General features: G+C 35.9%; 3 protein-coding genes across 3 annotated transcripts; 1 reads left to right on the top strand and 2 right to left on the bottom strand.

Moving 5' to 3' along the window:
* The first annotated feature begins 995 nt into the window (after window positions 1-995).
* On the top strand, window positions 996-1,555 carry LOC112046760 (uncharacterized). Its single transcript, XM_024083534.2, has one exon. It carries the CDS (start codon window positions 1,124-1,126, stop codon window positions 1,496-1,498), a length of 375 nt encoding a protein of 124 aa, XP_023939302.1. The 5' UTR covers window positions 996-1,123; the 3' UTR covers window positions 1,499-1,555.
* Window positions 1,556-2,873: 1,318 nt separating this feature from the next.
* Window positions 2,874-22,665, bottom strand: LOC112046755 (inhibitor of Bruton tyrosine kinase). The gene is made up of 15 exons (XM_024083526.2): window positions 22,467-22,665; window positions 21,102-21,741; window positions 19,731-19,908; window positions 17,649-17,866; window positions 14,952-15,152; window positions 14,050-14,286; window positions 12,954-13,090; window positions 11,848-11,982; window positions 10,710-11,004; window positions 8,337-8,459; window positions 7,580-7,862; window positions 6,438-6,621; window positions 5,785-5,986; window positions 3,500-4,729; window positions 2,874-3,114 (listed from the first exon to the last, which is right to left on the bottom strand). The coding sequence occupies exons 2-15, from the start codon at window positions 21,261-21,263 to the stop codon at window positions 2,983-2,985; spliced, it is 3,717 nt and encodes a 1,238-aa protein (XP_023939294.2). The 5' UTR covers window positions 21,264-21,741; window positions 22,467-22,665; the 3' UTR covers window positions 2,874-2,982.
* Window positions 15,163-17,632, bottom strand: LOC112046756 (tetraspanin-1-like). Its single transcript, XM_024083527.2, has one exon. The coding sequence runs from the start codon at window positions 16,745-16,747 to the stop codon at window positions 15,719-15,721; it is 1,029 nt and encodes a 342-aa protein (XP_023939295.2). The 5' UTR covers window positions 16,748-17,632; the 3' UTR covers window positions 15,163-15,718.
* Window positions 22,666-22,707: the final 42 nt, after the last annotated feature.

Below are 22,707 nucleotides of genomic sequence, written 5' to 3'. Positions count from 1 at the left end.
TCATTAAGTAGTTTTAGTGTGATGCCCGGTCAACAAAAATTCAGACAGACAGACAAAAACTAATATTTTTGGCTTCAGTATCGATGAGTAAAAATGTGATTAGAGTTTCTAAGGATCTTATCTGCCTCTATGCAAAAAATCTTCTTAGTTTTCTACAGCAGGCGAGTAGCCTAGTAGCCTATTAGGCTACTCGCCTGCTGTAGAAAACTAAGAAGATTTTTTGCATAGATTTAACTGGTTATTATTGACGGAGCAAAATAAAATATAGCTTATAATACTTCCATAATTCAGTTTACAAAAGAGGCAAGTAGCCTACAACTAAAATTTACAAAATATAAAATTCAATGTATAGAACTATTTGACCTGCTACAGTCAATGATAATTCTATACTGTTAGATAGGTTCCATCCATAAAAATTCACCGCAAAAAGTGATCCGAATTTAGCTTATCGTTCGTTGTTTAATAAGCGACTGAATGACATTAAGTAATTTTTCCCACAATGAATAATGTTAACTGTTTTTAAATGTTAGCATTCTGTATTCTCCGTTGAAAACAAAAAATACTCGTGAAAGAATTATTTCGATACGTTAATTAATTCCCGAGATATAGAATTTTAAAGTGAGTGCGTAGTGATCAGCTCGCGTTTAACACCGTGACGTCATCAAACAACATTTGCTCGCCCGTTATAGGCAATTTCGTACTTTTGCCTTACCTACTGACAAAGTAATGGTTAGAATTGAAAAATTCTTTTTGTGTTGAAAAGCCCGTTTATCGAGGAAGGCTATAAGCTACATAACATCACGCTACGACCAATAGGAGCAAAGCACCGATCAAAAATGTGGCCAAAACGGGGAAAATAATAATGTCGGTGGTCAACCGAAAATGTCAACAGTGTTTCAACATTCTCAAAATAACAATTACCCAGAGCCGTAAAGCCAGTTAATAAATAAAAAAGTCTCAACGTCAAAACTTTATGTCAAATCAAACGTCAGTGCAGTGTCATGTCAATTGTCAATTGTCATCTAATGTAACCTAAAAACAAACAACTTAGAAAACTGAAAATTAGCAATCAAAATTAAACACTAATTTCAATATTAAAAGTATTATTGATTTGCATATAAAAATGAGATTAAATCCTGTTCTTTTTACGGCGCCTTCAAGCAAAAACGCAAGAAGGCCTCAACGAGAACCTGTTCCTTTTCAAATGCTTTTACCTCTTCGACTGAAGAAGACCGTGTCTGGTAAAGGAGATAAAGTCAAAGAGGCCGCTTGTATGCAAGAAATGGCAGTTATGTTTGCTTGCTTCAAAAAAGCAGAGTTCGATCAGCAACAGTGCTTGAAAGAGGTGTCATCATTTCAATCTTGTTATAAAGATTACAACGAACGTGCCAAGCTCCAGAGAGAACAAGGCAGGAAAGGTATTCTTGTTCCTGGTGAAAAGAATTTGACACATAGACAATTGAATCAACTTTTAAAATCCTTCCCTCCCAAAGTGTAAACATGTAGCTTTTATTTTAAATAGTGTAAATAAATTATTATTAGAGAATGATGGTAATGCAATGGTTTTATTTTTAAATTTATTAAGTTAACTAATATGTCATGTCGATTGAACATAGTAATCCAATTCTACCAGTTGTATGTTTTAACCATGTAAGTAGTTCAATTTATTATAAAACATTATTTATATTGTGTACCATATGTATTATGGACTCAAACCAATTACTCAAGTCCTTAAGTAAATGTATTGTATTGTAGCCAAATTCAACAACAAAATTGTGTCATTTTTGGCCAAGCTTCTCTCCTAATTAGAAAGATGATTGGAGCTAAGACTCATCATGCTGATTTGGATTAGTAGGTTAAGAGTGGGCTTAACTCACTATCAGATCAGGAAAATCAGGAAAATTCCACATCTTACAACACACGGTACGATTTTGCAGAACTGCTACAAACTTGTGAAACATAAGAATAAAAATATATTTTTTGTGTCGAGTCGAGCCGTCATGCACATTGCGACCAGTCAGTCACCACCACACAATCAGTTCATGCTGTTAGCTGAGATTACTAGATCATCAATGGCTGACTTTAAGAATGACCAATTTTCACTTTCACCTCCAACTAGTCTGGAAATACTGTTATGCCATCCAATAAGTTCACGTGCCTGAAGCACTAAAGGCAGGACATCCTGTAAAACTGATTGTGTGTTGGTCGGGATCTGCATGTCATGCACATGCAAGTGAACTTATTGGTGAGTGGCTAGTATAAAGCATTAGTAGATCAGGTTAGTCAGGATCAGACAATACTTCAGTATCAAACCACAACCTTTCCAATAATACACTGTAATCTTTGGTGTTGAACTTGGCCTCTTTATTGTTGTGCTATTGAGGTTTCTTGAATTTTATTATTAAGTCCTTTTGAAGCTACTTAAATGATTAGACATAAATATATCTTAGACGTCCTTGGTTGGACAGTATTTCACGTGTGTAGTTCCTGTACCAGTAGGTATATGAGGATAATTATATAGCCTGTAGCACCCAGGGATATTTTCTTAACAGTGAAAGAATTTTTCAAATTGGTTCAGTTTCAGAGCCTATTCAATGCAAACAAACAATGAAACCTTTCCTCTTTACAATATTAGTATAGATGAATTTTGGAACTAATATTTTTCATTTTATTCCAAATATGGAAACATGGAATATACGGTTTTGCTTGTCTGGTTTTGACATCCATAAGGATGTTGCAGTATGCTAAGGCATTGTTACCGACAGTGTGAGCTGGCATATGAAGATGCCAAAGGATTTCCTTTATGATGCTGATAATGGGAGCCAGGCCTTAGCCATCATGGTTTGCCTATATAGATAAATAAAACTACACAAGACAGTCACATATAACATATATTATTATTTAAAATATCAATTTCATCACAATATTATTCATACTAAATAAAATAATTATTATTAATTTGTAAAAATAGTACACTTATTATCACCTAGTGGCAGTGTGTATCCATTGTGGCGAAGACACACGCAGCTCTATGCGTCTCACTGTTATAAACTCGTCATCTATCTCATGTACATTGTAAAATCTTTCCAATTCCTCTATGGCTTTATCTTCCAGCTAAAAAAAATAATTTATTTATAAATATTATAAACAGGAAATATTTTATTGTGTGGCTAAATCAAATAGGCTAAATTCTATTGCCAGTGAAACTACGCGGATGAAACCGCGGGTTGTCAGCTATTATTAAATATTTTCAAAAATCTGCCACAAAACATCATTATGAGTAATAAAACTAGTAAGCGAAATTAAAAAAAAAACAAAACATATGAGTGGTGTGGTGTAAGTCGATTTCAACATACAGACAATAGGTTTCATGTCACTAAAATCAGCTCAGAGCATTAGAGAAAACTGTTACAAATATTTTGAGTAAACATTTAACTGATTTAAAATCAGGTTTTTACTAGCCAATTGCATAAAATGTTAAATTTAAAATTTAACTAACCTGCGTCAAAGCAAGAGGTTTAGTCATAATTCTAGAAGAATCATCCTTCTGTTTCTTCTGGTCTTGTAAAATTTTATTGAATTCCATAGAATTCGCCTTATTAGGGCTACTACTGGCTACCGGTGCTTCACAAATTTTCCAAGGATTTTTAGGTTTATCTGGAGGACTACCAATAGTCATTTTATTGATGAAATTATCTACAGTCTGAGGAGACTGCTCGTTTTCTAAAGCTAATTTCTTTCTTTGTTTTTGAGAAAGTTTTGGTCCAACATGGTTAATGATTAGATTGCCTTGGCCTCTGCCATTTTCAGAAAAGGGTCCAGGTGGCGTATCTTTAGGAGAAACTGACATTCGTGATGTAGATGGAGTAGAACTCTCTTGATTGGCTCCGAAAGAGTTATTCTTAGTCAGTTTCGTGAATGAATTTACTGCAGTTTCATTTGTAACAATTTCTTGAGCAAGAGAAATACCCCTCAGCCTTTGAACAATTTTTGGCTGTTTCTGCTGAGAAGTTGGCACTTCTGTGTACTTCTCTGTTTGTCTGGTATTCTTCTCTTCGTCCTTGGAAATCGAACGAAGAGACAACGTCACGACTCCTGATGTGTCATTTGAAAGATCTAACGACGTAACTGAGCTAACAGATTCGTATCGCATTCTAGCTTTCTCGTTTTCAGTATATTCAATCTTTTTCTGTTTTTTACTCTTTTTCACTTCGACAATGCTGTCATCTTTTTTGAAATCTTCATCAACAACATCCAAATCTAATGGCACCAGTTTAGCACACTCTTCAATAGTTTCGTCAGATGGCGAATTGTAGAATGGAGTTATAATGCGCGACGACATAATGGGGTTGAATTTACAGTAGTATTTGGATATGTCTTCCAATAAGGAGTCTTCGAGTAAATCTAATGATCTATTTTCGAGAATGCTGCTTATGTTGAGAGATATAAATTCCATGCAACTTTGCTTCAGCTGTGAGGCGTTGTACGTGTGAGCGAATTGACAAAGTTCTGTGCAGTTTTTCAAGGTTATCAGATTTGCGAGTGCGATCTCGCACATTTCTCGCAGGCGACTGATAAATAATTGGTCAGAAACAATAAGCATGCTATAAATAAAGTCAATACTGTTAGAGTTTTCTACTTCTGGACAGGTGTCGTTATACAGAAAATTTATAATCGGCAGCAGAATTCCATGATTGATCGGTAGAGTAACTTTTGACAGCAGTTTACTCTAAAAGAAAGAAAAAAAGGTTCAGGTTATTTATTCATTTTTGTTTCTTTATCAACAATAAAAGGAGATGATCCAAATATGTATGAAGCCTAGACCTGATCAGTGTGCAAAGGTTGAAATCAAAGAATATGAAATTGTATACCATTTTTCATTATTAAAATCAACAAATTTACTATTAATTTAGCGAAAATAAAATTTATTATCTCCAAAAAATACAACACTGGCACAGGTAATCATTGTTAATTGATGTCATGTTCTGTTGATTGAATTGAATTACAAACAATGACCCCATCTTGTAATTACTCGAAAACTTGGCATTACATGTTATCTTGTTCCTACTTATTATTTAGATCGATTTATTCATTCATTTTCTTTTTAATAAAATGCCTGTATTTTTTAAATTTTAATGGTATTATGGGAGTGCGCGTGTGGTGTGTGAATTAAACTCCCATAATTAATATAAAAAGGTATCGCCACAGTATATTTTGTACCTGGGGCGTAATTGCTTAACTTGTTCGGACCAATTTTACATCAAATTCATTGCATTATAGTTCTAACTGACAGTTTTTCTAGGAATTTGACTTTTATTTGACACTAGCGGACGCCCGCAACTTCGTCCGCGTGAAAGTCGATGTTAACTTTCAACTAACCCTACCCCTGCCCTACCCATTAAGGCTGCACACGCGTCAGAAGCTTAAAAAATGGAGTAACTTCCCCCGTTTTCCCAACATTTCCCTTCACTGCTCTGCGCCCAGGAGTATGAAGAATAATTGTACCAAGTTATGTTAAAATCTAGTAGTTTTTGTTTCTATAACGAACATGCAGACAGACAGCCAGAGACAGACAAAAAATTTACTAATTGCATTTTTGGCATCAGTATCGATCACTTATCACCCCCTGATAGTTATTTTGGAAATATATTTCATGTACAGAATTGACCTCTCTACAGATTTATTATAGGTATAGATCTATGTCATTAAATGGAGCTTGTCAAACTGATCCGATGAGGTTACTGAGCTGTGAAATGGACCATCTCCTTTGTCAATCATCCTTACCTCAGTCCAAGAATGCATGAACATTCCCTGAAAGTACTCCAGCCTCGCTGCCAGTACACACTTGTGGGCAGATATAGGGATGCCATCTTTGGAGCAAACGTTCGTGTCCACTAGTTGCTGGAAGCTATCCCGGTCCCATGTGAGTGGTGCATTGATACTAAACTTTGCACTTTCCTTGAGGCATACTGTACCTTCTCTGTAACTACGAAACAATAAAATATATTCATTATACAAAACTATTTTAAAGAACCAGAGGAAAGGCTAAATTTACTGAACCAAAGCATTATGCCGTCTCTTGTATGTAAACTCGGCTATAACTATAACATGAAATTGACAGCTTACACCGGATATGAATTTAATTACAGGTGTTTTTATTGGCTGTTTTGAACACTTTTACTGTATTATCTCAGTTTAATTTGTATACAAGCGGAGCAAAGAGATATTTATCTAATTAATGCGGGTTCCAAAAATTCTAAAAAAATATTTCTCAACAGCAATTTGTATCATAAATCCGTAAAGAATAGTACCGACCTGCTTATAAATTATAAATAATAAAGGCCCATTTTTGGACATGTACCTTCTCTGTAACTAAGTGTGTGTGTGGTTAGGGTTGGCCAGGGCCGGATATGGGCATTTTTAATATATGTGCTTACTAGAATTTATCGAGCAGTTTATGTAGTCCCATAACTTGGATCCTCTTAGCAGTGGCTTGCACCAGTTTGACGGGGTCACAGTAAAGGTGCACCCGCGGCGGGGTCTCCGTGTTGCGTTTACGATTGCCTTTCTTCTTGCCTGTGTTTTGGTATACTTCGAATGCTGATATTTCGGCAGGATTATCTGTTATTAATCAAAACTCAGTTATTTCAAGTAGGTTTAGTTTACAAGTATTTTTGGAAACGTCAGATGTTATTATGGTGATATGTAAACTTGAAAAATCTATAAATATCAGCATCGGCTGATAACTTTGACTATTTAAACTATGGACCTGTTTTGCACCCAAATTCACCAACAAAAAAAGTATTTTGAAGTGGACGAGCTAAATTCACACATCGAAAATATTTAACACCATTAAATATATTTTGTGTTCATACACTACACACAACTATAAATTTGACTCGCAATACACACACGCGTAATTTTTACACAGCTAACAAACACATCGCTTAGACTATCCACAGAATATTCGATGACTTGATCCATGCTTGCTGTTCCGTCAAAAGAATGAATTCATTTTAGAAATTGTTTTTATTACAGATAAAATTAAGGTAGGTTTAGTAATGCCGGTTTGATTAGTGGAATGGCATAAAAAATGGTCAACAACTTCTAGTTCACTAAAAGACGAAGTTACGTTTCATTTGTAACTACATATTTCTAAATTAATTCTATAAATTTTTTAATAAAAGCAATATTTAAAAAGAATCGATTCAAAAAACAAAACAACAATAGATCAAGTAATTGAATATTCTGTTTAACGAGTGTCAGTGATGTGATTATGAGTTAATCTGTGTAAAAATTACACGTGTGTGTATTGAGTCAAATCAAATTTATAGTTGCGTGTAATGTAAGGACACAGAATGTATTTTATTAATGTTAAATGTTTCCGATGTGCGAGTTTACCTTGTCACACTCAAAAAACGACAGTCAATTTTTTTGAAGAATTTGGGTGTGATGCATCTCCATATCTAATTCCTCTATGTTTTAGCATAACGATTTGCAAAACTCGCCGCCGCAACTTAGCCTCGACGTTAATTCCAAGTTTAGCAGAAAGTTTGTGTCACAATACACGTTTACTCACCGATAAACTCTACTTCATTTTCATCTTTGTTTTCATCCTTGTCTATTTTAGCGTTAACCAGATCTTCCCTCCTAATCTTAAGTCCGCATGGCCCCAGTTCGGCCACGTCACAAGTCCCAGTGTACATATACCGCAGTATACGATCAAAAACCTCTGGGTGAACATTGTCTAGTGTTATTATTGGTTTGTGCTCGTTTGTGCGTGACTCTTCGTACAGTTTGTACAGATAGTCGCTGCTTGAAGCTATTATGAATGCGTGGGCTGGGAATTGTTTAGTACCAACCTAATAGAATAAAAAATAAAGTTATTATGTGATCATCATATCAGCCGATGGACGTCCACTGCAGGACATAGGCCTTTTGTAGGAACTTCCAAACATCACGATACTGAGCCACCTGCATCCAGCGAATCCCTGCGACTCGCTTGATATCGTCAGTCCACCTGGAAGGCGGTCGACCAACACTGCGCATTTTAGTGCGTGGTCGAAATTCCAGCACTTTGGGACCCCAACGTCCAACGGCTCTTCGAACTATGTGCCCCGCCCATTGCCACTTCAGCTTCGCAACTCGTTGAGCTATGTTGGTGACATTGGTTTTTCTGCGGATCTCTTCATATCTGATTCGATAACGCACGATACACCTAACATAGCTTGCTCCATCGCCCATTATGTGATGATGCAGTTTATTTAATTAGTAAAGAATAAAATGTAAAATGTATAAAGATAGAAAGAAATTAGTACGTGATGTTATATAAATACCTTAAATATAACATCGTGTAGGATGTCATCGTCGGCCGCAGTCTCTAGTAGAGACTCCATGTGTTTGCAGACACTCGAGGGCGACAGGTCCGGCAGTGTAGTGAGACCGCACGAAGGTTTTATCTGGAAACAATTTCATCATATTCAGCCTATTAAAAAAAAAAATTACTTCAAGTAGGCTCAGTTTACAAGCACTTTTGATATCAGTAGACAAAATCAAAAATCATTTATTTCAAGTAGGCTCAGTTTACAAGCACTTTTGACACGTCAGTTGACTATTTGTAAAGATTCTACCACCGGTTCGGAAGGCAGGTCCTGCTGAGAAGATACCGGCAAGAAACTCAACAGTTGCTCTTTTGGAAAAGTCATACAGTATTATAATTTACAATTGATAACAATTACTGTTTACATTTGTTATAGTTTTACTTCCTGTGTGAAGGTGGAAGCTGATCCAACGGCCTCCAAGCATTTTTATCATTAAGGAACTCATCAATGTTGTAGTACCCTCGACTAAGTAAATGTTTTTTAACACATTGCTTAAAGCTATGCATTGGCAGGTCCATCACAGTCTTGGGGATCTTATTATAGAAGAGTACACCCAAACCTACAAAAGATTTTTTTACTCTTTGGAGACGATATGCAGAAATAACTAACTTATGCCCGTGTCTAGTAAGACGTGGGTTTAGATCTCCTTTTCGTTTGTACAAATTAATATTTTGTCTTACATATATTATACAGTTATATATATATTGACAGGCTACTGTTAGTATACCTATTTCTTTAAACTTTTGACGAAGGGACTCGCGTGATTTTAATTGATATATTGCTCGAATTGCTCTTTTTTGAAGTACAAATATAGATTGTATATCGGCAGCCTTGCCCCACAATAAAATACCGTAAGACATTACGCTGTGAAAGTACGCAAAATAAACAAGCCTAGCTGTATCGACATCAGTAAACTGTCTTATTTTTCTCACGGCAAATGCCGCTGAGCTAAGTTTACCAGACAGTTTTTCTATATGAGCACCCCACTGAAGTTTACAATCCAAGGTCACTCCCAGGAAAACTGTGGAACTCTCCATTTCTAGTGTTTCACCATCGATCATTATAGACTTATCTAGTTTTATAACATTTGGCAATGAAAACTCAATACATTTTGTTTTCTTAGCATTCAAAAGTAGATTATTTGCAGTAAACCAATGCGACACATGCGATATGGCACTGTTTACGTCGTCAGAGTTATCTTTATTTCTGTCGGACTTAAAAATTAAGGATGTATCATCAGCAAACAGTACAATCTCACATATGCCGCTGACATGGTATGGTAAATCGTTTATGTACACTAAAAATAGAAAAGGACCCAGAATTGAACCCTGTGGGACGCCCATTATGGTAGTGGACTATGCCACCGGTTCGGAATGCAGGTTATATTGAGAAGAGCCGGCAAGAAACTCAACAGTTGCTCTTTTAAAAAAACATACAGTATTGAAATTTACATTTAATAACAACATTACAATTTCTTAAATATTTTTGGAATCTGCTTTTTTTAAATTAGTTAAATAAAATTTATTTTTTTCATTAGCTGACAACATTAATTAAGAATTTGTATCATGGCAACATGTGTGTTACAGGCATGAAAATGTGTGTTACAGGCACACACATTTTCAGTGATCTTCGCATAGTAGCGTTCGTTTAACGCGTTTTGAAAGATTTAAGGATTTTTTGTTTAATACTTCTCTGTTTACGATTTAATGTTTCTTTTTAACTTTTGTCTTATTGACATTTGTCTTATTACATGTCATTGACAGCTTATACCGGATATGAATTCCAATAAAAACACCTGGAATTGAATTTATATAAGGTGTACAACATCTTAAGCTTTAGCTGTCAATGTCATGTAATATTGTCAAATGTCAATAAGACACAAGTTAAAAAGAAACATTAAATTGTAGACAGAGAAGCATTAAACAAAAAAACCCATAAATTGCTTTAAAAACGCCATAAACGAACGCTACTATGCGAAAATGACTGACAATCTGTCAGGGTGTGAGTTACAAGCATGTTGTCATGATAAAAATTCTTAATTAATGTTATCAGCTAATGAAAAAAATACATTTTATTTAATTCATTAAAAAAATGCGGGTTCCAATTTTTTTTTTATTTTAAACATCTATACTATATGACTTGATGACACTCCCATGATTTGCGGGCGACGGGGGGAAGACTGCGTGTCTGAATTTGTGTGTATATGACTAAAATTGTGCGTGCGGGGAAGTGAGGTGCATCAGACGTGGGTTTTTCATTCGTCACTACACGCCCCCCGCCCCCCCCGGGAATTTACAGCATTTAAAATAAAATAATTTAAAAAATTACCTGCAAGCAAGCAAAATTAAGTCCTTCACTGTCAACAGCGATCGTCACCGCTCGATGCACGTTCGGAATCTTCGTGATCCTGACAGACGTACAGTCGTCCTTCTCTAAAAACTTCACCAGTGCGGATCTGTTGTCCTTGTCGCGCTCTTTCTTGATTGGCTGAGCGGGAGGGGGCGTGGCTTTGCGCGATATGTTACCAATGAACGCTTCGCCGTATTTGGTTGTGAAGTAAAGTGCGTCGTGCGTGAGAGCCATGTGCGTTATTATTATTTGGTGGCTGAGGCCGAAGACGCATCTACAATAAAAATTTTACACTTACGGGCCGGTTTCATGACCTAATAAGTGTCGTTAAGATAAACTTGTGAATAAGCTATTTGACACTTATGAGAAGGTAGTAAAACTGGACTTTAAACTTAAACCTCCGGCACCGCCCTGCGAATTTGATCAGCTGACCAGGGTGCCCGGGTATTCGAAATACGGTGATCCGATCTGACCAATACTTCAAGTATTGGTCAGATCGGTAGGTAATGGTAGATTTACGGTCAAAAGGTCGAGAATTGACCTCGGTTGGTTGACCGTAGCTGGCGGGCTATATGTAGTGTAATGTGTGAGTGTAGGTAGAAAATTAGTGAGTATCGGTGGTTGGTTGGGTCCGCTGCAGATTGTAGGCCGACACGTGCAATCACCACTAATGTCAATTGTCCCAACAGCGCCGACGTTCTTTGCAGTGCAAGCAACGTAGCCAGAGCCGACGCCGGAGGGCGGAGGTTGGCGTAAACAAATTTATTATTACACTAGAAGACGCACGCGACTTCATCGCGTGGAATTCAGTTTTTCACAAATCCCACGGGAACCATGACTATTATTATTGATAAAACAATTTTTAAAATTGGTTCAGTAGATCTAGAGACCCTCCACTACCATCACTTGACAACCTTCCACTAGGTGGACCGATGACACATGGACGGGTTGCAGGGAGCCGCTGGATGCTGGCTCTTCAAGACCCTTGTGTTTGGAAGTCCATGCAAGAGGCCTATGTCCAGCAGTGTCTATCGGCTGTTAATGATGATATTGACCTCCAGAGATTATCCCTACAACGTCACAAACTTTAGCTCTTTACAATATTAGTATAGATTACCTGGTAAGTTTGCTGGTCGTGTCTTGCCACAGCATCATTTGACCGACATTGGTGAGAAGCAATACTGTAACTCTGGAGTAAGCGCCCTGCTCGCTCACCTTAGCCTCTACGCACACTTGACGTAGATTTATCTGTCTGTAGATCAAGTCAAAACGAATCAAAATTTACGTAAAACACAATTGGGTATTTGACATTTTTTATTGTATACTAGCGGACGCCCGCGACTTCGTCCGCGTGAAATTTGATGTGAACTTTCAACCACTATTTATATTTTCGCTTCAGTAGCCTCAGCGCAAAGTTGAAACCAAAGTTCACACACATGTACAGAACACACATTAAATAAATATACACTTACACACGTACAGAATTGGACCTGTTACAGTTTAAATAAAACAATACCTGTAACAATTTTGTAGAACCAACAGTGTATCTGCAATGTTTGCTTTCATATATACAGGGACATCTTTGCGTGCGTTGCCTTGGTGCATTGACCTCTTATAACAAAAGGACGCACAAGCATGTAGAAAATTTAACTTAAAAACTGGCCAATTTGGCAATGAGAGTTTCAGAATTATTGATAAAGAAAATTATACCTAAACCCCCTGCCTATGCCTTTAATATAGTCCAATAAAATCCCAAACTTAAAGCAAATTAAACCTTAACGATTGAGTTTAAGGTTGAATTTGCAAATGCGACTACTTGAATTGAATGCCAAGAAGTTATGTTTGGCACTTATTGAGTGGGGACGTTTTTTGATCGCTGATTGTTAGGAGATGCCTTGGTGTGTCGTCGCATTTACGTAACAACGTTAACTTGTTTTGGTGTTCAAATAAACTTACAGATATCTTTGTTAATTGTGCGTTTATATTTCTCATGATAAATAATGTCACATTGAATGTAAGGCAGCTAAAATTACATGATTTGTATGACCTAACATGCGACTAAACGATGTATCTAGTAACGATGTAACAAGACAAACAATAACAGGAAATATCGCTATCGCATTCATTGCGTTGGGACAAAATAGATAGTATTGGGACAACTTCACCAGAGATTCTTCACGAGATATGACTTTGGTCACTAGCTAACTAACTATAATAACTCACTTGATAGCTATCTTCTTGCAGAGATGTTTGTGCAGCAGATACACGTCCCCGCGGCTCGTCGTGAGCACGGTGGCGGCGTCGCTCGCGGCTACCAACTGCAGCCTCGCCTCCTCCTTATTGTTGAGGGATATTGCCACCTGGGACAGAATACGAATCTAAAGGCGCTTACATGGGCCATTTTAAATAGTTCCATCTTAGATATTAGTCAATCATGACGTCACGCCAAAGTCTGTTAGCAATTTGGCCAAAGATCCTAGAGAAGATACCCAGGACGTCAGCCTATGCATGATAAGTATGGCTCGCTCGATAAGTACAAGGCGCCAGGCGATGGCAGAATCACATCACAACTCTTGAAAGCGGATGGAAAACTGATACTTATACTTGTTCGTCAGCGATTATTCAATTCCGTCATTCACGACGTGAATAGCGTGGTGGTTTTGTTCTTCAGGTGATAGTAGGGTATAGGTACTTATACTTATTACTATAATATTATTACTTATACTTATTACTATAATACTATCGTACTATAATACTAATAATTGTACTGTATTTCGGGCCTACGTACTGATACAGATGATCACAGATGGGTGATCAGTCCTAATAGGCTACTTGCCTCTTTTGTAAACAGTGTTTAAACTGAATTATGGAAGTATTATAAGCTATATTTTATTTTGTCTCGACAATAATAACCAGTAAAAAGTTTAATATAAATGAAAAATATCTACGTAAAATTTTTGCCGCCGAAACACAACACATTAGCAAGTGACGTCATTCATAGAGATAACAGCGTGATTGGCGTTTGCAGTGATGTGATATATCACGTCACCGCAAGCGCCAATCACAAACCGATGCCTTGTAGCGAATGACATCACAGTTTATGATTGGCGTTTGCGGTGACGTGATAAAAATACAATTTTCTTTTATAAAAATATTACAACGTGCGCGCGTTCTAGACGGCAGAATGCGACCGCCGCGCGCAAACTTCCAGTGTATGGGATATCTTTACCACTGACTTCATTGCCAATAACTTCATTATTGGTGTGTTTTCCATAGTTGATGGGCAAGGAATATAGTGTAATAAATAAATTCTACTCACTCTTTTGGGGGCAGGAACGACTTTATCCTCTTGCGAGTGACCCAGCTGACCCAGATTAAGGCCCCAAGTGTACACAGCGTGCGCGTTCCACACGACCGCGTGTGACCGCCCCGCGCAAATTCCCAGCGGATGGGATATCTTTATCAGTGGCTTTACTGCCGCCAACTTGATTGTTGATGGGTTTTTGACAGTTGATGGGCTCGGATTGTCCGTGTTGTTCAGTGAGTATTGGACCACCTGTGGAAATTAGGATATTTTTTTTAGAAGCATGGTGATATATTGTATTTTTAATGGGTTAGATGGGATGGGTTCAGATTGTGTGATCTGTGCAAATTAGGATATTTTTGTTAGAAACTTCCCTGGCGCTGTATTAACGCCAACGGGTTTTAAAAGTAGTTGGGCTCGGATTATTGTGTTGTCCACCAATGAAGTAAGGATTAGAGGCTTCCCTGCCTGGCGTGATTCTTTATAGATTGTTGACAATTGTTAAATTTGGACTGTTGTCTGTTTTCTTCGGGGAGTATTAGACAGCGATAAATTACGGATCTCAAGGTTGGAATTTTTAAACAAAACTGACCTAAAACCATTAGCCGATCGGTTGGGTCATTAAGTGACTGACATAGTGATCTATCAACGCACAGCCCAAACCACTGGACGGATCGGGTTGATACGTTAAGAAAGGATTTTGATCGAGTCTACCGCCAAGGGAATAAAATAGGAGATGAAAGTTTGTATGAAACTTTATGAATTTTGCGGCGATTTGGCTGAAATTTGGAATGAAAATAGATTTTACTCTGACGGTACATAGGTTACTTTTTATCCCAGATAAATTCTTGGTTCCCGCGAGATTTTACGTGGACGAAGTCGCAGGCGTCCGCTAGTATATTATAATTGAAACTTACCGCACCGCTCTGCAGTAAGAACACCGTAGAAGTCAAGGTGATGGCGGCTTGCATGCAAGGCTCCGGCAGTTTAAGAGGCGCTGGTCGTAGTACGGTGGAGGGGGGCCCCCCCGCGCGCGCCGGCTGCCCCGCGCACCACACCTCACCCCTCTCAGCAGAAGAGCCACTGACCCACACGCTGTGGAACTTGCCGAGGCACACCTGGAAAGGACCAAGAACTCTTGAAAGGGTATCTTTACCTTTTTTTTAATTTTTTAAGGAATAGTAAGAATCCCATATTATGAGCTTAGATATTCTCGCGGTTCCATGCTGACAAGGTACTATTTTAGTCCGTATAAGCCGTCCGGATATGCCCCGGCGTTTTTCCTCTTCTACAACAACAAAAAATTCAAAATTAACTATGATATATTTATAGTCATTGAGGCTATAAATATATTTTAGTTATTTATGCATTTTTTTACAATATATCTTAGTTATCTTTGTATCAATTTCCAACTAATGCCAATAATTTACAACATAAGTTAGGCATAGACGTCTTTTCTTGATTTAAAAAGAAATTAATAGCTTCACGACATTAAGATTTTTTTATTCATTTTTCGATTATGATGAAAGGAGTTTCTTACACAAAAGGAGTCAGGTGGAAAGATGTTTAAAAATTTCAACTGATTTCAAATACAAATAACAACATAAGCTAACTAATAAACAAGAAGTTAAGGATTTCATATTATACTTATTGAGTAAAAGAAAACAGAACTATGCTTAAAATTTTATTTAAAATCTGATCTCATGTCGTACGAATATGTATTAGATCTGGTATCGTGCACATTGGGTGTGAATTTGTACGTTTGGAAGGGGTTGATCGCTGACACAACCCTGACAACTCTTTGTGGTGGTTCTTCCATAAACATCATGTTATCCAACGAAGTACCTGAAGGTATTTCTCTATTAGTTTGTTCTTGACGTTTCAGTAACAAACCACGCGGATTTCCAGTTATAGCTGTAATTAGAGGTTCTCCTCTAATAATGCAATACGCAAACAGGACTAGAACTGAGTATGCCAAACCAAAGAAAATCATGTAGAATATTATTTTTCCCTTGTTGTCTCCAATTGAAGTTCTGAGAGAGTTGAAACAACTAACATTTGTATTAGATTGTGCTTCTGGTTCAGTACTTTTAGTGCAATCATCAGATATTGGTACCAAACCTGTCTGGTTTTTCAATTTGCAGCATTGTATAGGATAAAGTTTATCCAAATTGGATCTATGCCATTTTGTGTCAATAAAATCTTTGTAGTCAACTGCTCCACAACATTCGTAGTTCACCATAATGTAGTCCCATACGTAAGTTATAAGATCGTTCTCCTTACCATAATTACTCGAGATAGTGGATTTCATATATCTCAAGGTATTTTGATTGTTCGTATAAATGTTGTATACCCCTGATATGAAAAATAGCCAAAAGGCAGTCGTCAATAACACTGTAGTAAGAAATATGTAAGACTTGATGGCACATTTCATTTTACACCCGGCGCCCAATATCCCACAACAAGAACTGAGCATTGTTATTATCGCTATTGGTATGAGAATTGTTGTTACGGGGGTAACCCAAAGCTTCAGGTTAACGAAGTTAGCAATAGTAGCCACGAGTGAACTCTTTGTCACAGTGTAGTTAACTTCGCGGAAGAACTCCGTGTTAACGATACACCAAATGCATATAACGCAGCCTATGAATCCAGTTATAAAGAATAACAAATTTGTGAAGCCCAAACATGTGCGCGGCAATCCAATCGTGTGCATTTTAAATTGTTTACAATTATTTTATAATGAAGAAACAAACAATTTGTGCATAATTCAATTGATGTCTTCTGACAAACTGTACATGTAAGTCAATGCTGACATTACTATTTTTTTTTAATGAATTTTAGGCAAATATATATCACCTTATTTTATTTGCATAATAAGAAAAATATGTGGAAACAAGGAGGATACAAAAAAGTTTGTTACATCTACAGACAAAATAGTAGTAGGTGGGCAAACAATTTTAATTTTTAGTTATTATAAATACGAGTATGATCTTAAAGGATTGACTGCAAGTGATACAAAGGTGTGGGGATACAATAATGAGAGATTGAATCCCCCTAGGATTAGTATCCCACGATCCCTATTGTTATACTATTTATTTGTTCAAACATCCTTTTGCACATTTCGAACGAAAAGATGTCGCGACGGGAAGATGCAATAAATTAAAATAAAATACTTACATATTATACAATTAAATTAAATTATTAGAAAAATCTATACTTATAATAAAAACTGTAACAGGTACATTGAAGGTATGTATTTTGAAAATAATGTTGGAGGGCATAATTGCTACTGAAGTCAAAAAAAAATAGTTTTAAAAACACTAAAAACCATAGATTTACAAGTCGATAGTAGTACAGAGTACCTAAAAATAATGTAATTCAAGATTTTTTTAAATCATATTACTATCATCATAAGCTACCAACTACCATAAACTACCAGCAGTGGTGTGCATTTCATGCATGCATTAAAGTACTGCATACCCTCAGAGTTGTTTTCTTAATGCTTATTAAATGAAGATTTTCCCAGTTTGGTTAGTTTTCCTTACTAGTGCATACCCTGATCGACAACCCTGACTACCAGCCAGAAATAGCCAGAGAAAGTTACTTCACCTAACCTGCTTAACATTGATGTTAGTTCGGCTGAAGCAAGTGAGCAATTCTGGAACATTCCGTTGCTGGTACGCGCCCGTGCCCAGAGTGTAGTTGGAGTTGCTGCCCCATACGTATGCGTCGCACGGCTCGTTGCCAGTCAACTTGTACATGTACTGCTTGTCTAGCATCGCATGCTCCAGGGCTTTGTAGTCGTCTTTGTCTACAATATCCGTGTTTACACCTTTTTAGAAAAAAACAAAAGTATTATACACTTCACAATACAGTATTTATACATATGTAAGTAAAAGTGTCTGTGAATGGGGATGATGACTAGGTTTAAATATATTGATTTTTATGATACATTCGGGTAAATAAGGTCAATGTTAACTAATTTATACATAAAAAGCATAGATTGTCTGGATATTTGCAAAATAAATAAGATTATAAAATTTTAAAATCTATTAAAAATTTTTATCGTAATCAGATGAATGTTCATACAGTTTTAGCTTACTTACATTAAATGTGACATTTTTTAATATGTGAACCATAAACATAAACATAAACGCACAAATAACAAAGATATTAATATTTTTGTTTGAACGCCCATACAAATCTAACGATCATTAGGTTACCTACGACATCATTAGTTTGTACCAATTTGTATGTGGCGTTTTTCAGGGATCCCTGGAATCTGACCCTTTAAATCACTGTAGCTCCGAAAGTAATGATCGCAGATACTCTGTTACTTTTACAAAATTGCTTTACTATTAGCATACTCTAATTTATGTACAATTTAAAAAACTGTCATCATCCCTAATGTGTGTTTTCTTGAGTGCAGTTACTTACACTCCTACTGAATCCTATTTATTTGCAGAAAGAATATTTTGTAGTTAAACAGGTGAAACTAATAGTATTTAAGCATTAAAAAGTGTATGTAAAATCAGCGACCAAAAAACATTCCCACTCAATGAGTGCCAAACAGAACTTCTTGGCACTCAATTCAAGGAGTCGCATTTGCAAATTCAACATTAAACTCAATCCTTAAGATTGAATTTGCTCTAAATTTGGGATTTTATTGAATATTGGACTATATTATTTAGGTATAATTTTCTTTACCAATAATTCTAAAACTGACAAAGCAAAATTGGCCAATTTTTAAGTGAAATTTTCTACATGATTGTGCATCCTTTTATTATAAGAGGTGTACAATGTATTTAAATGTAAAAATAAGCTTAATTTTGCATTATGCAAACTTTTTGTAGTTTAAAATTAGTGGAAATTGAGCTGAAATATTTTGTTACACATCATAGATGAAAGATGAAGGAAAGAAGGTGTAACACTTTATAACATAAAGTCACAACATAAGCAACTAATGCCATGTAAAAGCAGCTTTATTGCTGCCAGCAATCTTAAAGGACAGTTTCACCACCTTCTGATAGGTGCCTGATATATATTGTCAGACAAGGCTAGATGGGTGATCGGTCCTAATAGGCTACTTGCCTCTTTTGTAAACAGTGTTTAAACTGAATTATGGAAGTATTATATTATAAGCTATATTTTATTTTGTCCCGTCAGTAATAACTAGTAAAAAATTTAATATAAATGAAAAAATATCTACGTAAAATTTTTGCCGCCGAAACACAACACATTAGCAAGTGACGTCATTCATAGAGATAACAGCGTGATTGGCGCTTGCAGTGATGTGATATATCACGTCACCGCAAGCGCCAATCACAAACCGATGCCTTGTAGCGAATGACATCACAGTTTATGATTAGCGTTTGTGGTGACGTGATAAAATACAATTTCGTTTTATAAAAATTTTACAATTACGAGATTATTTTCACAAGTAAAAATGTGATTAGAGTTTCTAGGCATCTAAACTGCCTATATGCAAAAAATCTTCTTAGTTTTGTACAGCAGGCGAGTAGCCTATTAGGGACTATTCCACCCAATTCCAGTGGTATAGGACACAGGTTCACTGGTGTCTCAACAGTGTTCCCCTTCAGACCTAGCTGTAGCCTGATACTTTAGTTAGACTATCCAACACTTATCAGAAGGTGCTGCAACCTTAATAATTTAGTTTTAGAGTTCAAAATATTTACCAAGTTTCATCAAATTTACAGCTGAATGGATATGGCCGTAAAATATACTTCTATGCAACGGCGTATACCCAGACTCACGGTCACGAGCATTGATAAAGGCATCAGATGAGTGTCGGATAAGCCATTCCATTAGAGCATTTCTCCCTCTTGATGCTGACATATGCAACGCTGTTCGGCCCTGTCATGTTAATAAATGTTGAAGTATTTAAACACTGACTTTGATAGGCTTTACATGAAACAATAATAAAAGAACTGATTCCAGTTCTTTGCTGGATATTAATATACACTATTCTATGTTTTATCTATATGTACTTAACATTAAAAAGAAATAAAGTTTGTGTGTTAGTAAGGTTGTAGGGGTAATCTGGATCTATCTAACCAATTCCAAAAGTTCTTTTTCCAATAGGAAACAACATTATTTATAAGTGTCAGAGGTCCTGTTTTTCACAAATCCTGTGGGAACCAGGGATTGTTCCAGGATGAAAATTCCTGTATTAATCCAGACATATTCTACCTCTGTTCCATGCTCTCTTTTATTGCATTGGGGCCAAAGAGATTGGACTGGGATTACTCTGCCACTATTGGTAGAAATTTTCTTAAGATATGATAAAATTATACAATAATGTATTTTATGGCCTCTGTTTCACAGTGGTCTGAATTACAAGAATGGCCCTGGGTTCCATCCCCAGTTGGATTTAGCATTCCAGTAAGATGTTATGTAGAAACCAAAATGTATTTACTGTGTAAATAATTATGTATGTAATACCAGTGCACAGTAAAACCAACTGTGGTTTGAGTTGCATCATGGTTAGGCTTAATTTAAATACGTTTTTTGTAGAATAATAAAATAAATAAATGAGTGTGGATTTTCATCCTATGCCTAACAAGTTAGCCCACTCCCATCTTAGACTGTATCATCACTTACCATCAGGTGAGACTGCAGTAACTTGTATTAGTATACATATAAAAGGATATATCCAATGATAATTTTGTACTATAGATTGGTTACATCCCCACAAAATCATCACAAAAAGTGATCTGAATAATAGGCTACAAACTGAGCGCACACATGCACAATGTTGTTTTTAATTCCATTATTTATTTATGTATTTAGTTTTTACATTTCCTGAACACACAACTCTACATTGTAGACTATATAGGTATTGTTTGTTTAAATAACATATGCTGTTGACCACAACTAACACAGAGATGTGGAAATTTCCTCTTTTGTGCGCCTCATTTTTTCATGACCTAGTAAGACATCTAACAGTATTTAACATCATTGAATATATCTACAATTAATAAAGAGGGTTAATATTTACTATAGATATTTAAGCAACTATAATTATTTAGATTTAGAATCAAACATACCTCAAAATCAAAAGCCTTGGCAAAATTTGCACAGGTGGACTTAATAAAGCTAGCAAGAGCTTCATCTCCAACAGATCTCTTTGTTATGGCACTAGTCAATGATTGTCCATGGAGACGTGACTTGCAACGTTTTGTGCAATCAACTTCAAGCAACTTACTCATTTTAGTTTTTTTTTTTAATTACTACTCTATTTCTTATTTGTCTAGTTCAGTAACAGTAAAACTTTAGTACACAAACAGTCAACCTTTGTTGAGAGAAAACTATGTGTCTATGATTAGAATTTTGTTTTTCATGCAAAGTCTTTCTTATATAATGCACACAAGTGTTTAGTTTCTTGTTTTTCTTGGAATAATTCTTTTTTCTTCTTTCTTTTTTCAGAGGCTGATATTTTTTTTTCTATTCTACTTATATCAAGTAACCATTTTAAAAAGTTTCATTTACCCTTATGTTGAACTCCCTTACTTTTCTGTATTTATAAGTACAAATATATTTTTCTATACAGGTACAAAATAGATATGGAATAGAAGATTAATTAACAAATTAGTGAGCAAAAATATTGTACTTGAAGTTGTCTAATTACCCCATTAGCCCACCCCCAGAACAAAACAGAAGTTTAACACATTATGTAGTTGTGGCTGTCTGAAAAAAAAAATGTTAATTTGAAAACTGGATTTTTTTTTTTACTTTAAAGTTGTTTTTTTTATATACTAAAAATATAAATGTAAAATGATTTAATTTATTAATCACAGATCGATCAGCACAGCCGGCAGTGATCCTGGCCAATGGATACAAGGCAGTGGGTTCAAATCTCTGGACAATATTTGTGTGACACACATGGATGTGTGTTTACACCTTATTCAAAACGTACACTGTTTTTACTTTGGGGTAGATGGGGATGTGCGTTTTGTCCTAAAATATTGATTTATTTCAAATGCCCATCATGAAATTTTGTAATAAATAATGTCAAGGGTTACAGTAAATATATCTTTCACTAAGAAGAACCTTAATATTCGCAAGAAATAGGAAAGAAAGTATGATTTCACATATTTAACACACTTGACGCTGCAGGAAATTAATTAAACTAATATTTGTTGGAATATTTGTAACGATTTAACTCAAAAACTACAACCGACCGGAGCCTCTCATCAATCGGGCGAACTATAACTAAATCAGATTATTATTGGAACGAGAAGTACCATATGCATGGAGCTTTCAAATTATTGTTTTAACATAATGTTGCGAAATAATTTTTCGCGGTAATTTACTGTAACTTTAAAAATACAAATATGTGTACGATAAAGTGTCCTTGACATTGCGATATTTTAAATTTAGATACAAAAAATTTACTTCAAAATTTAGAATACCTTTACATGAATCCAGCTGTACAATATTTTACGGACTCGGAGACCACTTTATACATCATATTTTACGTCAGACGTTTCAGATATAAGCACATAAATTGTCCTAAATAAGAAATACTAGCACATAAACAGTTTAATATTTAATTTCAGTAAAATAATTTTGTAAAACTTGATAGCCGAGATTCTGTATTTCTAGAATCGAGATTTGACATTGACATTTGACATCTAATCATCAGGGTTGCCA

This window comes from Bicyclus anynana, chromosome 20, assembly GCF_947172395.1.
Source record: "Bicyclus anynana chromosome 20, ilBicAnyn1.1, whole genome shotgun sequence".
In the NCBI taxonomy this organism is placed as follows: domain Eukaryota; kingdom Metazoa; phylum Arthropoda; class Insecta; order Lepidoptera; family Nymphalidae; genus Bicyclus; species Bicyclus anynana.
This window is presented reverse-complemented; position numbering and strand designations above follow the sequence as displayed.

Excerpts from the sequence above, each read along its gene's own strand:
- LOC112046760 (XM_024083534.2), top strand. The coding sequence starts at position 1,124 with ATGAGATTAAATCCTGTTCTTTTTACGGCGCCTTCAAGCAAAAACGCA.
- LOC112046756 (XM_024083527.2), bottom strand. The coding sequence starts at position 16,747 with ATGCACACGATTGGATTGCCGCGCACATGTTTGGGCTTCACAAATTTG.
- LOC112046755 (XM_024083526.2), bottom strand. The coding sequence starts at position 21,263 with ATGAGTAAGTTGCTTGAAGTTGATTGCACAAAACGTTGCAAGTCACGT. Across the intron at positions 11,983-12,953 it reads TGCAAGAAGATAGCTATCAA|ACAGATAAATCTACGTCAAG; the intron begins GTGAGTTATTAT and ends CTTGATCTACAG. Across the intron at positions 7,863-8,336 it reads TACACGATGTTATATTTAAG|GTTGGTACTAAACAATTCCC; the intron begins GTATTTATATAA and ends TTATTCTATTAG.